Consider the following 16256-nt stretch of genomic DNA (forward strand, 5'->3'; position numbering starts at 1 on the left):
AGGACACCAAAACATCCCTTCCAAACGCTCGTATATTATTATGTAATAAAGAAACTGCTTCCTTTGTTTTGCTGAGTTAAAAGGTACTATGTATGAACATGTTTTTAAATGAGCATGTGTGTATCATGTATTTCCCTCAAGGAGTTTTCGTTTGCTCTTCTTACAGGAGTTACAGTGCAGCAGTGGGACCAACCCAACTATCTCAACTGTCAACACTTGTTCTGTCATACACACAAACACACGCTACATATAATTATCAAAACACAGGATCTGAAGGCGTGCAAGCACATGCACGATTCCCACGTCTGCACAGACAAACACACGCTTTTGCGTGCACTTACACTAAGATAAGACTGGTGATTGATATTTCAAAGTTGTCTGAGGTTAAAGCAATATTTCACTAAATGTCGAACACTATTTTCCACTTGTATCCTTCACATCTTTGAAATATTTGACAGGGCAAACCAAATGTAGACCTACTTTTGATTCATTTTACTCCACAAAGGCATTCAAGATTTTTCCACAAATGTATTTAATTTCAGTCCTAAAAAGGAAAAATCAATGGATAGCATCAGACAGAGAAATGTTAGCTCACTCAATAAACAAGCAAAAGATGCAACAACAGCTTGTGTGCATGTCAATCTACCAGTCTTCTAACAATGGAAATCCAATGGCTCCTGGTTATTTGGGTCTTAAGACTGGACAATAAGTGGGTGACCTGCTTTGTTGAGAATGGCTTTTGCCTTCTGAGCCACCCTGTATCAATTTACCCTTAGCAAAGGAATTTAATTTACAGTTTTTGAGTACTAAAAATTCTTTCAACTGTAAATAAACAGAAAAAAATAAGCTGGATCTCCTTTACAATGTTAATCAACTGGGATTTCTAGAAGAAAGCAAATCATCAAAACTGGTGGTTTGGTTAGGACTTCAAAGTGCAACCCAAAAAATACTTGCATGAACATGAGTAGCAGTTTATAAATTTTCACCTTAAAAAAATAAAGGGAAAGAAGACAGCAGGTAGAGAAGAAGCAGGCAGGAGGGAGGGGATAATAGCTAATTCAAGTTCATACAGGAGAGAGAGAGAGATGTTGTAAAGTGATTTACCCTCATTCCCTTCCCCTCTTCTAAATGCACAATATGCACACTCACATGAAATGAAACAGTGACACAAAGTGGAAAGGCCTTGTCGCTGCACCACCGTGTACAAATCGGGACCTGGTGTGGTTGTTTTTAATAACAGCACACGTAACGCAGCACATGCTCATGTCCTTATTTTGGGAGACAAGTGTCGTGACTTGGAACTGTCTTCTTCCTTAGAAGAGGACATGTTATGGTTTACAACTGGAGCATGAAAAGTATTCCTAGTGTGATGACGATCTCACCTGTCAAAGCTCTTTCATGCTGCAGACACGCTCAAACTTTCAAAGCAAACAAAGCACGTACGTTTTGTTATTTTGGCAATCCAAAAGAGATATGCACCATATTCATTATCATTTACTGTATCATACTATCGTAGATGCACATTCCTGTGCGGTGTCACGTCGAGAAAAAATAAATCAATCTTTGGATACGTAAAAAACCCTATACAATCCCCCAGTTGCAACTTTCAGTCTTCCGAAGTTCCCTCTTTGGTTTCCTTGTTCTTTCGGACCTCTTCCAGCTTCTTGTCCTTCTCCTTGAATTTCTCATCATCGCTGCCATGAGTGCTGTGCGGTTCTCTTTGTTGGCCTCCATTTTCTGATTGAGCTTCTCCTCAGCCATCTTGCTGAAGTTGTTGTTCTCCTCCATAGCTTTCTGCAGCACTTCCTTTTCATGCTCGCGCTTCTCAGCTAAGTGCTTCAGAACCTCGGCTTCATGGTTCTTGCGTCTCGTGTGAAACATTGTAAGAGTGTGTTTTGTTTCAGTTTTGCAGGCAGGTGTCAGCATTTTTATTTGTAATTAGCTTGGATAATGTTTAAAATGCTGTGCAGTCCCTTTATTATCTTCCTTATTTTGTCATAAATAATATTGAAATTCCATTATTTTAGCCGATTTTTTATGGCTGGAAAGTAAAGCCAATATTATACTCTACAGTACAGTAAGTAAGTACAAAGTAGATGGTACTAATATCAAGTATGATGAATATTGTTCAATGATACCTTCATATTTGTTACAATTTTGCCTTTGTTATCCATTTTGTCCTCTTGCTAACATGGGACCTCAGTTTAACAACGCTGTAATTATGGACAAACACTATATCAATCTTAAATGTAAAAAGTACATATATATACAGTATATAGCACATCCAACCAAGATTTTCTCTCCAGTGGGCTCGAGGTTTGTGTGTTTAATCGAAGGAAATTATATATATATAAAAAGGTATAAAATTTTCTTTATAACTGCCCAAATGATCAGATCCATTACTGACACTAAAACCTCCATTTTTACTTGTCTCAAAAGGAACAACAGAAAGAACAGTGGGCCAGTGCAACAGCAAGGTGTCATGGTGACTTTCAACTCTTTTTGGGAGGAATAAATAAGAAGGAAATCGACACACAATGTCATGGTCAATGTCCACCTACAAGAGACACTAGTTTCTCCTTGCATGGGCTCAAATCAACGATGTATCCATGCTTACCGTTGGTTTCTGTGCTCTTCTGAGGTGTAGCGACCCGTAAGAAGATCTGCTGCCTCCACGAGTGGCGGTGGCTGCGCAGAGGACTTTCCCCTACCTCATATGATGCACTTGGACTGGACAGCGCTGCTACATCCCTGAAACACAAACAAGGACATAAACAGAAATGGTTACATAATATGCCCTCATAATCATTTATTAGGTAGTAGCACACACATTCATATATACAGTAAAGATATGTATCAAAAATAGAGACAAAAAAATCAGTTAAAATAATATACAAACCAGGAGATTATAATTGTTCTGGACACATCAGTGTGGGTGCGATTATTTAGTGTACGAGTGTGTACCTGCTCTTTGGCTCAGGGGATTCATTCTCATGTACAGGGGCCAGAAATTGAAATTTCAGAAAATTAGGGACAGAGGAAGAGGAGTGGAGACGAGCACGCAGACCACCCAGAGGACTGCGATGGAGAGATGGAAGTGAAAAAAGATAACAGAAAACAGAAAACAGATTTAAAAAAAGAGAAACATTGGCCCCGTTCACACAGAGAGACACATGCAAAATACACTTGAAATCCATTGATTTCAAAGCCAGATATGGCTGTGTTTTTGTTGCTTAATGGATCAACTCTCAAACTGCACCAATGAGTGACACTTTTTGTGTCTCTCTGTCTGAACAGGGCCTTACATAATAACATGGAAAAGAAGCTCAAAAGAAGATATGACAAATTAAAAATGCAAATAAACAGAGAAACTGCATGAGCCGAACAGAAAGCCAGTGCAGAATTCTCACCTTCTTTTATTGAGCCGGGCTCCAGTAGAAGGTGAGGAAGGATGACGAGGAGGAAGAGTAGAGGGAGATGAAGGGCAAGGAGGAATGGGTGGAAGGGTGGAAGAGTCGGTTGGGAGATGTCTGAGAACGGCGCAGATAAAGAAAGAGAGAGCAAAGAGAAAGAAAAAGAGAGTCAAAGACACTGAAAAAGTATGAAAACAGAAAAATATGGGTGAGGAGAAAGAGCAGGGAAATGGAAAGAAAAATGTTTTTTGAAAGCAGAGCTGGGAGATACGAGTAAAGTAGCGGGTATCGACCAAACTACATCAGTACTACCGTGTGCCATTTGACGTTCAATCAATCTATGGCAAATTTATATACCAAGCTCAACCTTAATTAGGATAGAATTTGAAGAGATGGTGCAACACTTTTCTGACAGGAACTCAGATACTTCATGCAGTAAGATGGCTGTATACTCCAATGTGTGTTTCTTTATAGATGATGTACAGTGTCTTGTTTCCCTTTGACAAAGATACGTCATAGATGCTGATATTTAAATCTTTTCCGTTTTTTTTTAAACTGACAATGAATACAAACAAACACTTACTGGTCTACCTATTTGAACACATACACATACACATACACAGTCTGCTTACTTGCTCTGGTGTGGAGTGTCGGTGCTGACGGAGTAGTGTCGTACGAGCTTGGGCTTGGTAGCTGCAGTTTGGTCCTGCGGCGTGTGAGTTAGTGTGCTCAACGGAGAGTACTCTGCTGAGGAAGGGGTGGGAGGGTGGCTGAAGGTACTGGCCCGTCGGCGGAAGCCCTGTGGCTGTGAGTCACCGGGTAAAGAGGAGGAGGAGGGAGACAGGGAGAGAGAGGGGTCAAGGCGCTTCAGGTCTCCTGTTGAGTTGTGGCACCTGAGGATTAATGAGAAAAAGCATGTGAGGAGACATACACAATATAATGACCATCTAAACGGCATTAATGTCTAGTTTATAATATGCACTAACTAGCTTTCAAATTCATAGGAAGTCCAGACGATTTTCCTAAAGCTACCGACATTGGTCTATAAATGGCTCCTAGTGTACTTGACTGCTGTTGACAGTAGATAAAAGATAAAGAAGAATCTTAAGAAGATAAAAGAGTAGCTGTCACATCCTTCTCTGTTGTCCCTTTGAATTGAGGGTCATGAAAACCCCTAAGCATAAATCAAGTGAAACAAGGAAATGCTCCGACCTTTAAAGCACTGACTGTTCTGACCCAAGATATGAGTCAGTGTGTGGGCATGTGTGTTTACCTGAGTGGGCTGGTGGGTCGCAGCTGGGTTGAGGCAGGCAGGGGGTCATCTAGACAAGACTGGTCCAGGCTGCTGTTGATCGTACAAATGGAAGAACCGCTGTCACTTCCTATGCTGCTGTCCCTCTGAGCTCTGGCCTTGCTGCTCCCCTGCCAAAAAAAGACACACGCCATGGTTATATACAGTATGTGTCTTTTACATGAAACCAAAGATCAGAAACCAAGACATGAATTCAAGGACCCTAACTTTGTAATTTCCTCAAAATATAAGGATTAATAATTAAGAACATTCTCTAAAATACCTTTTTTCTATTGTTCTATTTTATATCATAAACAACAAATAGTAAGAACATAACTTCATATGCACAAGTGCATACAAACCGAGAAATAAGGAGCACTGTTACCTTCCAGATTCCCTCCAGGGACTCAGTGAGAGAGCGCTTGGCCCGACTCTTGAACTGTTCAAGCCGCTGCCGACTGCTACTCTGCTGCGCCTCCACCGGGGCTTGAGCCGCCTCCTCATACACCTACAGAAAGCCAAGACAGCAATGAGAGCGAAACAAGACACTTATGTCTTCTTTGTAAGTGAAATGGATCAAATATTTAGACTTATAGGATGTAGGAGATTGAGACAGGAAATCAGTAACAAAAAGGAGAGAGAAAGCTGGTACAGTCCTGCATATGTGTGCACTGAGATATGCAAAAGTTACCTGTTTGTCTCCAGATAGTGTGTGTTGATGGCTCCGCTGTTTCTCCTCATACAGATTCCTCAAAGACACCATCACCAACTCGTTCTCTTCCTGATCGCTCTTAGGACGAGCCCTCTGAAACACACACACACACACACCCAATGTAATTTTTATAATAAGTACATTTTTGTTCAACTCTGGCCCTGATGTCTGGAGAACGTATTTTAGATGTTGACATAAAAACAGTGTCCAACTCTAAAAGTTTTTGATGGGAAAATAGCAGTACATTACAGTGCTGTACTAGATTACATTTTGCTATTTTGTGCAGGAGGTTGCTATGATTTTCAGGATTTTAAAAAAAAGAGCTTACAACAGTGGTTATATGTGATGAGTAAAATTGAATTTCTTGCATATTGTATTTGTACAACAAACCTCTTTGTTTTTCTAGCATTAATTTGGTAACATAAAATACAGTTATCTGCGGATTAGACCCATTCAGCACTGTTGCAGTTCAGCTACACCACCAGCAGATGTCAACTGAGTCATAGAGAAATATTTGAGGACATTCACCTCTCAAGACTCATCTTTAATTGTACAACAATCTAGGTATATAGGTACACTTAAGTTATCCATTGGCAGAAGTTCTTTAACAAATAAATCCACTTGTTTCTGGGAAAACTCAAGAGTTGAGAGACAGAATTAGAGCACAAAGGAAAGAGAGATGAGGTGGCAGAAATATGTAAGTCAGGTGGAAAGACGGATCAGTGTATCATTCAAAGAAAATCCCTACATGAAAAACTTGGGATTGGGCAGTGAGTAAGTCCTAATGAACTGAGATGGATTTGTAAACTTGAGACCACATACCATAGTGTTTTCAAAGACTGAAGCTTGCTCCTGGTTGTCCAGAGTGGCCAAGTGTTTCTGAAGCTCCAGCTTGGTTTTAGATGGGTGTAGACCTGAAACAGAAAACAAATAGTAGGTCTGTGTTTATAGGGCATGTAGGGTACTGAGGGGCAATGGAGCTGCACTCTTATGTGGTTTACTGCATATTCCTTATATCTTCGTCACATAATTCTGCAGCATAATACATCCTTATACATGTAGTATCTATAAGTTGTCTATATAAATTAAAGGTATATAAACATTTGTGACCATTACATGAACCCAACTTTTCCTCTATCAGCATATCCACTCAATTCGACCAGAGTCATAACTACTAAAAGGCTTTTTTGAAAAAGTCTTAACCTTATACTAATCTTTTAGGACTCATGATTTGAAGAATTCAGAGTAGGTTGTCAAAAGTTTTACCACCACTACTACGAAACCATGTGATTAATAGGTGAAGATTAAAGATTCAAAAGACAGTGTAAGACTGAGTTACAACTCATTACATTCGGAGCTGATTGATTTATCAGAGTTTTACACTGGTATTACTTTTCTCAGTTCTTTGAGGGTTCTGAAGAGCTGCTTGGTATCAACATGAAAACCAGTACCTCTGAACTTGAATGTAAACTTGGGTACCCAAGCAAACAAGGAAAAATACCAGTGTCCCGTCCACTAGTTGTAAAGATTATTCTCTAAAATCCTTGTGCTGAAACTTATGTCCGATGTCTTTGTGACAAATTCTTGTGTGTAAGTTTTGTCTGTTGGAGGTCCAGCTGACATATGAAGCGTTTCTGACCATATCAGCCCTGATTCTTCTTTTATCGATCACATTCTCAAGAAATGTCGGCATGCACAACATATATCGTGAATTTCAAACATGTCATGTAATTGAGATCCAGTGCTAGTCCAGCCTTTTGTCACTATACTAAAATATTTAAAGAGGTTTCAACCTATTAGAATAACTCTACCCAATTATAATTTGAAAATGATTTAAATTTTCCGACGTGTACTGTAACAGAGTTCAGGGACAGTTTTCTACCTTCTATCCTCTCACACAGTCTGTGGAGTTGCTGCATGGGGCAGCTGTCACATTGCTGGCTCTGGGTCTTTGCATTCTGCTGCAGGGCTGCCACAGAAAATGCCTGCTTCAAAGTCAGCATGATCTCGTCCACCTACAAGAGCAAAATACAGCCTTTCAACAATCCTTTTTCATTCAGTTGTTAGTGCATTCATCAATTCACATTAGCCTCTTTTTAAGGTGTAATCCACAATAGAGAACCATTATTAGAGCAAATTCACCCTGTTTCCCATTCTAGGTAGGAAATCTGGGTCTTTGCAGATATTATATCATATGCAGGATAAAACTAAAGTATATACTGTTTTTCCCCTTGGGTTGTCCAGAATACTCTGGCAGCAGTGAATCACTTGGAATTACTGATGAGGATCAGTGAGTCATTATTTCAAGAACTAAAGGGAAGCATCTATATGGTATAAACCAATCACAGTATCAGCTGACTGTTACACAGTGGGATACATCCATCTAATGATGGAGGCTTTTTCATCAAACTGACAGCCCGTTTGGCACATCATGACTCAGTGGAGCACAGATGCCCCGAGTTATAGGTATAAAGAATTAGAGCAGAATTTAATCTTGATTGATAGAAACCAAAAATGGTGAAAAATATCACCTTCATGCATTCTGGCGCTCAAATTTTAATCCAAAGGAAACCTTCGAGGTGTTAAATTAAACTGAGTGGGCTGATCAAATATTAACACTGAATGGGAAGTGCTGATATGGAAATATATGAAAGTATAATGAATGCATTGTAACAAAAGAAAAGTGGTTTTTTGGATTTTTGCTTTGTTAACTGTGACGTTTAAAAGAAGCTCTCCATGGAGGCAGAAAATCAACACAAATACGGCAAAAAACATGTCCCTTTCTTTTCCGGCCATGTTCGACTATGCTCCTCCTTCATTTTCTATCTCTCACCAGCGACTCGTCGGTGCACTGGAAGACATAGCAAACAAAGTGGCAGCTCCCTCCTTCCACTGTCTCCCTGCAAATGAAGCCAAAGTGATCCACGTGACGAATACCCTGGAAAGAAAAGATCAGGCTGTTACACCATTCAGTACAGTTTTAAAAGACACACAAGCCTAAACAGAAAATTATGTGGAAGAAAGGGAGTGCTTCACACCTGTGAGCAGAAGGAGATTTCTCTGAAACTCTTCTCTATGGCAACTTTCTTAGTGTCCGGACTGACCAGGAAGATCTGAGACCTGCCCACCTAGAACAAAGACAAACACAAAAAGTTAGACTCTGTATGTGCCTCTGTGTGTGTCTGTGTTGTGGTCTGTGGTGTGTTTGTGACAGCAATAATGACCCTCAGAGACTTAACTAGTTTTAAGTCCCAATTCTCACACTGAAATTTCAATTTTTTTTACCTTTGACTCACATCAAAAATGTGTTTAATAGCACGATATCATGTGCTGATCATATGTATCAGTGAATTTGTTCTTGTGTGAACCAGTACGAGGCTTGATCAATGATAACATGATATAAAGGGCACCAGAAAATAGTTTTTAATTATTAATATTTAAGAAAATTAATTCCAAGCATTTTGATATTTGAATCATAGTTTCAGTCATTTTTCAAGCAAAGATATACTGTCTCCAGCTTCTTAAATGCGAGAATTTGCTGCTTTTCTTTGTGATTTATGATAGTAAAGTCTTTGGGTTTTGCACTGTTGGGAAATTGTGATGAGCATTTTGACAACTTTTTTGGCACATTAATTAAACATTAATCATGAAAATAAATGTCAATCTTAAGTTATAGCCCTTCTTTTTAGTCCTTTTTAAATTCTTCTCATAATCTGATTTGTCAATTGAGGCAGATTCATTTCTCCTTTTTTAAACAGTACCAATGAATTTTCTGCACAGTTCTGATTCAGGGAAGGGGATATCCCCATTCATACCATCATCATTAGGAAATGAGTCACTATCTCTTCCAAAAACTCAAAAGGGACTCAGAGGTTCACAAAAAGCAAATGATCTCATGTCTGTTCTATCAAAAGTCTTCTTCTGTGAGCACAGCTTTTCTTTCTGTGAACAAGTTCTCACTCATTGTACTCCATAACAAACATAAATCACATAATCAGACTATCTCTAGACTCTTTCTGGGGTTTAGTCTATGTCTTCAAAACTGAGGTGGTGATGTCACCAGGATGAGGTCATTCTGTCAGCGGCAGGATGTTTCATCAGTGTCAATAATGCGTCTTTATTTGCTGAGAGGGACAGCAACAGGCCTGACAGTGGTTCCTGTGCCAGCGATCACCATTTCCTGTCTAGAGGATAAACAGGAAAACTCCTGTTGGCAGGAGGTCAGCGAGGTCAAATAAAGGCGAACAAGGGGAGCGTAACCGAGCTCATTGTGAGCTGTAGTCAGCGTTTTCTCTTGCTGAGTCATTAGGGGACTTTTTTTTGTCTTTCTTTTATGCAATCCCTCTCTGACCTTCATGAGCAATTGTGTATGAGGACTTGTTATTTAGGGTTTTACCAAACTGTGCTTTACTGCACTACAAAGTCTTTTTAACAAAGATGTGAGGAAGAAAAGCAGTGCGCTATTTCATAATAGTTGCAGGAGAAAATTAACATCAATTCTATACCTTAAAAAAGATCCTTTAAAAACCTTCCAGGGAACCCCAGTATTTTGCCGTTCACGTAGTCGTCGGGTGGTGGGAATTAATTGAATGTAACACATTAAAGCCCTGATTGACAGCCAGTGTGAAGAAGGATAGCAAGGGGGGAGAATGGATCGCTTTCTTGTGCGGAGCAGTTTACCTCATTTTAATTGTGTGACCTGTCTGGTTTAAATGCATGTGTTGCTGCTTTTATGTAATTTTACAGTTTGAAATCAATTATTCTCAAATATTTTATGAGTATATACTTGTTTTTGCCAAATTCTATTTGGAATCAATAGATAAAGGTGATAAGATAAAACATGTTATAATGGATATTTTGGGAAATAAACAGAGGTATGCCTTGGACACAAAGTGTTAGAGCATACTCGCTATTGTTTGTGTCTGCGTGTTGATTGAAGAAAGTTACCGTAAACAGCATGGTCCTGTTCTCCTGCAGGCTGGTGGGCTGTACGGTCGAGTGGGCGTGAGCGTCGGTAGTGTTGGTGTGAGAGATCTCTGGTGAGAGTCCATTCTCATCCAGGGCCTGCAGACAGGGGAAGCTGGGGTCTCTTTTAAACAGGACCGGACGCTTCCCAGTGGTTGGGCTCCCTGTAGCACCATTACCAACAGCACCACTTGTGAGTCCATTGGATGGCAAGGTTAAAACCCTCCTCAGCCCACCCACCAATCCCCCACTATTTCCTCCTTTATCACTCGTCCCTGAGCCATGCAACTGGCCAAACTTCTCGATGCACTCATCAATTAGAGCAGGAGGGGCTTTCTTGTGAGCGACACTCACACGACCGCAAAACAGCACCTCAAACTTCTTAGCAAAGGCTGTCGGAGAGACGACATAAGGTGCCGCGTTGGTTGTCGTTGTGGAGAGAGAAGAAAAACATGTTTCAGAGGATTCGCTGCCTCCACTGGAAGTCTTGCTTGAGAGGATGGTGATGTCATCGTTGCGGGCCGAGCTCTTGCCAGCCTGCCTCAACGTACTGATGATCTCAGGAACCTGGTTGGACAGCAAGGAGGAGATGAGAACTTGTAACTACTGAATTAAAAGATCATCATCAAGTGGCCTATGTACTGTTATACTACTGAGTATGATCACATCATTTGCCAGACCACTACCAGTATCTGAAGCTCTATATTTAAAACCTGCTTAATACTTGAATTTGCTTCAACAATGTGTCCAAAAATTTCATCACTGTTTGCAACTTTTATTAAGATGATAATGTGGAGCAAACATGGCACCAATGCACAGATTGGGACCCAATAAACTTAAACACTTCTTTTTTAAAGTTTAAGTCTTTGCTAATTAATTTTTTAAATAAAACAAAGCCTTGGCAGTATGCTTTGTAAAAAATCTACAGTAACACTGGTCAATGGTGCTGTTCTTTTAGGAGCTGCCTACCATGCTGTGCTTAAAAGTATTTCTCTTGCACTACCATCACATCCACTGCCACAAATAAAAGACTGTATCTAGAGGTACTCAATGTAATAAATAATAACTTATTTCTGAATGTGGTATTTGACTGTGTGCCTTACTACCTCAGCACTGATGCTGATCCACAAACAGATGGCTTTAGTATTAACACTGAAATAAACACTTGCGAACAACAAATGTTCCATTTATCAATGTAGATGCCACACCTCATTATGAGCTAACCTGCCATTTTGTGTAATGTGTGTTATGGTTCGCTGGAATAGAGCAGCCCTTGTGATATCTTCCTGTGTTGAAAAGAAGCCGAACTGGGACCTTTCCGACTCAAAGCAGGCTTTGTACTCACTTTCCCTTTATTTGATTCCTTCCTTTCCCTTTTTCCTCCTTCACTGCCCATAAACTTTGGTCACCTATTTTTTCCCTGTAATGTCTACTTTCTTTTCTTATAAAAGTATTTAAAGCTGAAGGTTTACCAGCATCCCCATCTTAACGTATTTGTGTTGTGTGTATTTGGGCTTTTTGCATGCAAGCAATGCCACTGTTTGTGTGCGAGTGAAAAAAACCGTTACAAACTATTCCTCTGAAGAGACATGAACCTTGACAATTTCCATCACCTATTTACTTACCCCTCTACTTACTAAAAATACTTGTATACACACTCAGATGCACAAGCAGGGGTACAAACTTGCACACACCCACACACACATATTGAAAGAGAGCAAAAATACTGTATAATTACTCCAGTGCTCCAAAACACATTATATACGAACCAGCTGACATGTCAAGTGCTCTCACAGAGGGATCGTAAACCCATCATCATTGAAACTGGAAATATTAAATCATGTACAGTACATTTTCAATAAAAAGATGAGGTCAGAGTTTGCTGCAACTGTTTACTATAGAGGCAGATGGCTTGTGCTGAACTGACAACAACCTTAACTGATATCTTAAAGCAGCATTGCAGCAATTGATTTATTTGGCTGTAAACACAATACTGACATATTATCACCTCATTAGGTTGTGCTGAACACGTTAGTACATTAGCATTAATCAGAGTGACAACCTGGCGAATGCAAGTCCAATATTCAGTCTTCTTCTAACTTTGTTTGGTCTAGATCATCTCTTGGGGAGAATATCTGTCTCTTTAGCAGCTAAATACTTTCCTATTTTCACCAGCTAGTTGCTAGCTTTGTCCGTCTGTCGTTTGGTGCAGGGCAGGGAGCTTAAGAGTGGGTTAATGCCATAAACAAGGCTATGACTGGTAAGAGTGATCTAAAACAGTTAAGTTGTGGGTCACGAAGCCAAAACAATGAGCAGAAAGATGCTAAAACTCTGCTGAGGGGAACTGCAGAGTCACATGATTAATCTCTGTGGGTTCATTAGAAAGAAGGAAACATTATACAAATTAATTTCCCCTATTGTTATATAAAAACATTATTCAGCATAGCTTTCAAAAATGTGTATATTTTTATGCAACCAAATCTTGAGAGAAGGGCAGGGGCCTGCTTCACATAGCAAACGCCATATGTTTAAAGATGCTTCTTTATATCATAACCTATTTAAAGCGTTACATACAGTGAGATGGGGTCAAGATCCAGACGTCGCACAGCAGATATCAGTGAGTTATCAGGGCTACGTGTCGTGGAGTTCACTGTGCACCAGTTAAAGAAAGATGATGCAATGTCAGGGGAAATGAGATAACACTTATGTTCTGTTTTTAAGGAAATGCTCAGTTGGTCTCTTTCATCTTAGCATGCATGAAAGGAATTAACAGTAGGAAACAAGCAGCACTGTGAAGTTAAGTTTTATGTTACATTTACTCAGAAGCTGAACGTGTCTTTTAATATCAACTCCCCACTGATATCAAAAACTGCAGTTACATAATAGCAAAGAGGACCACAGGACCACTGCTCTGCTTCGCTGTCTCTCTGCATCTCTGGCTGAACTCCCACATGAATCCAGCAGTCAGAAGGTAACAGTTCATTATAAAAAACTCAACATGGCGAGTTGAAAAAGTTCACTTTCTTCTGAGAGACAAAGACTCACTGCCATCTATAAACTCTAGTCAGGAAACAGGAATGAATAAAGAGATTATGTCTGATACTTTGGTATAACTTGGCTGTGAATGTAGTTTATATAATCTATGTAAACACTGATTTTCCAGCTTCACAGATGGAAGTCCGTCTGGTGAAGAAAAAAAAAAAAGCAGCATCGGAAACAGAGCAGAACAGCAGAAAATGCTTTGTTACTCTCGTCTAGCTTCCTGGATACCTTTGTTAAAGTAAGGGTAAATCATTATTCCCACACTGCAAGTATACACAATATAATTGCTCTGTAAGATAAAGAACATTCCCAGATGATCAATCAAAATGAAATGTAAATGTATTTTCTGGTCCTTCAAGTATTTTACTAGAGGTTGATTTCTTCATTTCGTGAAGCAGATATATGGCTATTCTTTTTAACCTGGGCTGGTCTGCAGGTGAACGTACATAGAGGGTTGAGTGAGGACAGCCTTGAGCAAGTGTACCGTAACTCAGGGCTCTCGCTCACACAGAAATCCTTTTTGTAACTACTCTTTCCATGACTAACACAGAGGGTTTCCACGACCGTTAAAACAGTCTGACACATTGATGGTGCCAGTTTTAAAGACAGACAAGCGAAAAGCAGACAGAAGAAAAAATAAAAAGTTTATAAAATTTTTTTAAAAAAAAGCTAGGTGAGGTTAGAGATACATGGCTTTGGGTCAACAGACCCAACGATAATGTATCTGTTGAGTTTTTGAGGTCGCCCTTGGCTTGATTGTGGCTTAAAATTCATGGCAGTAACTCAAAATATCTTTACACAGCAATAAAGCAGTCTGCAAACAAACTTGTAAATTCACTTCTGAAGCATAAACCTATTCTCTGTTATTCAGCCAAATGCTTTCCAAGCACTTATACTCTCACAAAAATATGTCTAAATAAGTGCTTTCCATTTGTTACTTGCTCACAAGCCTGAGGTTAAGGCACAAAGAAGTTATTACACAGGTATAACAGGCACTAACCATTCAGATTGACCGCAATCATGGTTTAATCTTTATCTGAGTTCTTCTGAAAAGGATACGATAACAAAGCACAAAACTGAAGAGCTTAATACCACAAAGTTTGAACGTGGTAAAGCATAAATACTGATACTGTGGAAGGCAGGACAGGGTTCCCACACCTTCTTAAATGTCAAATTCAATGACTATCAAAGACTTTACAGGCCCTATTCCCTCAAATTCAAGGACCCAACATATCTTAGGTTTATATGCCAATATGAAAGCTGTTTTTATTTACAGAACACAACGCAGAAAAAAAATGCTTGGGCTTATATATAACTATCAAATTCCCAGTGAAGTTTGATTCAGTGCACTGATTTCTGACAATAAAGTTTATTGTTAAGCTGTATATCTTTCCTCTATCACATATATTTGTTACAAATGTTTGATAAACACATGAATCATTGCAAAAACTGTGTGTTCATGGACATTTATGTATAAAAGATTATCAGCCAATTTATCAATATCGGAATTTTTTTACTCCCATGTATTCTCATTGTCCCCAAAAATCCAGTATTGGTTGGGCCGTAAACAAAAGAACTTCAATCTCTATTTTTGCACAAAATATAAAAATTCAAGAACTTTCAATGTCGCCTATTTATTTATACTGATAACCCTGTAACCCTGTGTGTGTAGAGTAGCTGAAAATTTAATATCAAAAATGTATCATCTATCATGACCATTCAAAATAAAAGCATTAGCAACACAATGAAGAAACCTCCACTGGTGGAAGCTCATTGCACCACAAGTTCCTTTTGGTTTGTAAATGTCAGTGTGGTTTGTCTGCACACTGATGACCTACATTGTGTTTCGCATGGTGATCTTTCTTCTGTACTGCAGGGACACTCAAGCACACTCTGTGCTTTTGAATTGTTATCTCTTGATAATACTGGTAACAGTTAGAGCATCAACACTGTAACTAAAGGACAAAGAGATTCAAGGCTGCTCGAGCTGATTGTCCCTGAGTGTAGGACTAGTGTTTATTTCTTCATAAAGCACAGAATCAAGCCCAACATTTTCTTACAGAAAACACGTTTTTTTAACTAGTTTAATGTAATTTCTACTTTGTCAAACATGAAAATATCATCACAAATTCATCAAAATTTACCCAGCTACTATCTATGTCCACTTCCTCTATTTAAATACATAACAGTAACACTCTGAAAATAAACTAGGTTAAGTCTAAGTAGGAAGTTTGCCTACTTGTTGTCTTGTGATTGTGTGTACCACTGGTGTATTGAGTTAGTAATACTAAATTATGTAATATTTTATAAATCCTTGGTAAGCCAGTTTTGCTTATTCAGAGAGATCATAAACTGGGATAATCTGGAGAACAGTTCTTGGTGGGGTTTTGAGCCTTACTTCCTCTCTTTTATTATTTAAAAATAAAAAACACTGGACAAAAGATGTTATGCTAGACAGATATACAAATTAGATTATAACCTGAAGCTGCCAACATCTACATGCTTCTCCTATTGTTGGCCCAGTTTGCTACCCATGGTGGCCTTGCACCAGACCAAGGAACAAAAAGGAGGAAGTAGACAAGCAAAGCAGAAGCAGAGGTTGAGTCACATCAGTGATGTCATTGATGTGAGATGCCTGAGCAGCTACTAAATCTGCAGTCTCACATAAACACTTCCAGCCAGGTCCTGCCGCGTCTTGCATCGGCATGAGGTGTGCTCACTCCTCTTCTTTTATCAAAACAATACCTGCCTTACATGGCACACTGGCTGCTCTGTTCTGTCTCAATTGCAAGCTGCTCTGGATACGTGCGTCAGCTAACTTCCCTGAGTGTAA

At 39.3% G+C, this 16256-nt stretch overlaps 2 protein-coding genes across 3 annotated transcripts in view; both read right to left on the minus strand.

Annotated features, from left to right (window-relative positions):
* The window catches only part of tbc1d1 (TBC1 (tre-2/USP6, BUB2, cdc16) domain family, member 1), a 52210-nt gene that overhangs the window by 20769 nt on the left and 15185 nt on the right, over nt 1-16256 (minus strand). For both annotated transcript variants that reach the window (XM_084366432.1, XM_084366433.1), the window contains 10 exons: nt 10364-10948; nt 8455-8544; nt 8250-8354; nt 7299-7431; nt 6239-6330; nt 5396-5509; nt 5090-5212; nt 4687-4835; nt 4046-4306; nt 2618-2751 (listed from right to left, as the gene is read on the minus strand). In XM_084366432.1, the coding sequence (XP_084222558.1) occupies nt 2618-2751; nt 4046-4306; nt 4687-4835; nt 5090-5212; nt 5396-5509; nt 6239-6330; nt 7299-7431; nt 8250-8354; nt 8455-8544; nt 10364-10948 (1786 nt within the window). The remainder of the gene's footprint in view (nt 1-2617; nt 2752-4045; nt 4307-4686; nt 4836-5089; nt 5213-5395; nt 5510-6238; nt 6331-7298; nt 7432-8249; nt 8355-8454; nt 8545-10363; nt 10949-16256) is intronic.
* On the minus strand, nt 1553-1881 carry LOC311270775 (stathmin-1-B-like; the record flags this gene model as incomplete). The annotated part of the gene is given in 2 exon segments (XM_084375910.1): nt 1553-1689; nt 1692-1881. Coding segments are annotated over 2 exon segments (273 nt in total). The 3' UTR covers nt 1553-1606.

The sequence above is a fragment of the Pagrus pagrus genome (genome assembly GCF_965226575.1).
Source record: "Pagrus pagrus genome assembly, chromosome: 2".
In the NCBI taxonomy this organism is placed as follows: Eukaryota; Metazoa; Chordata; class Actinopteri; order Spariformes; family Sparidae; genus Pagrus; species Pagrus pagrus.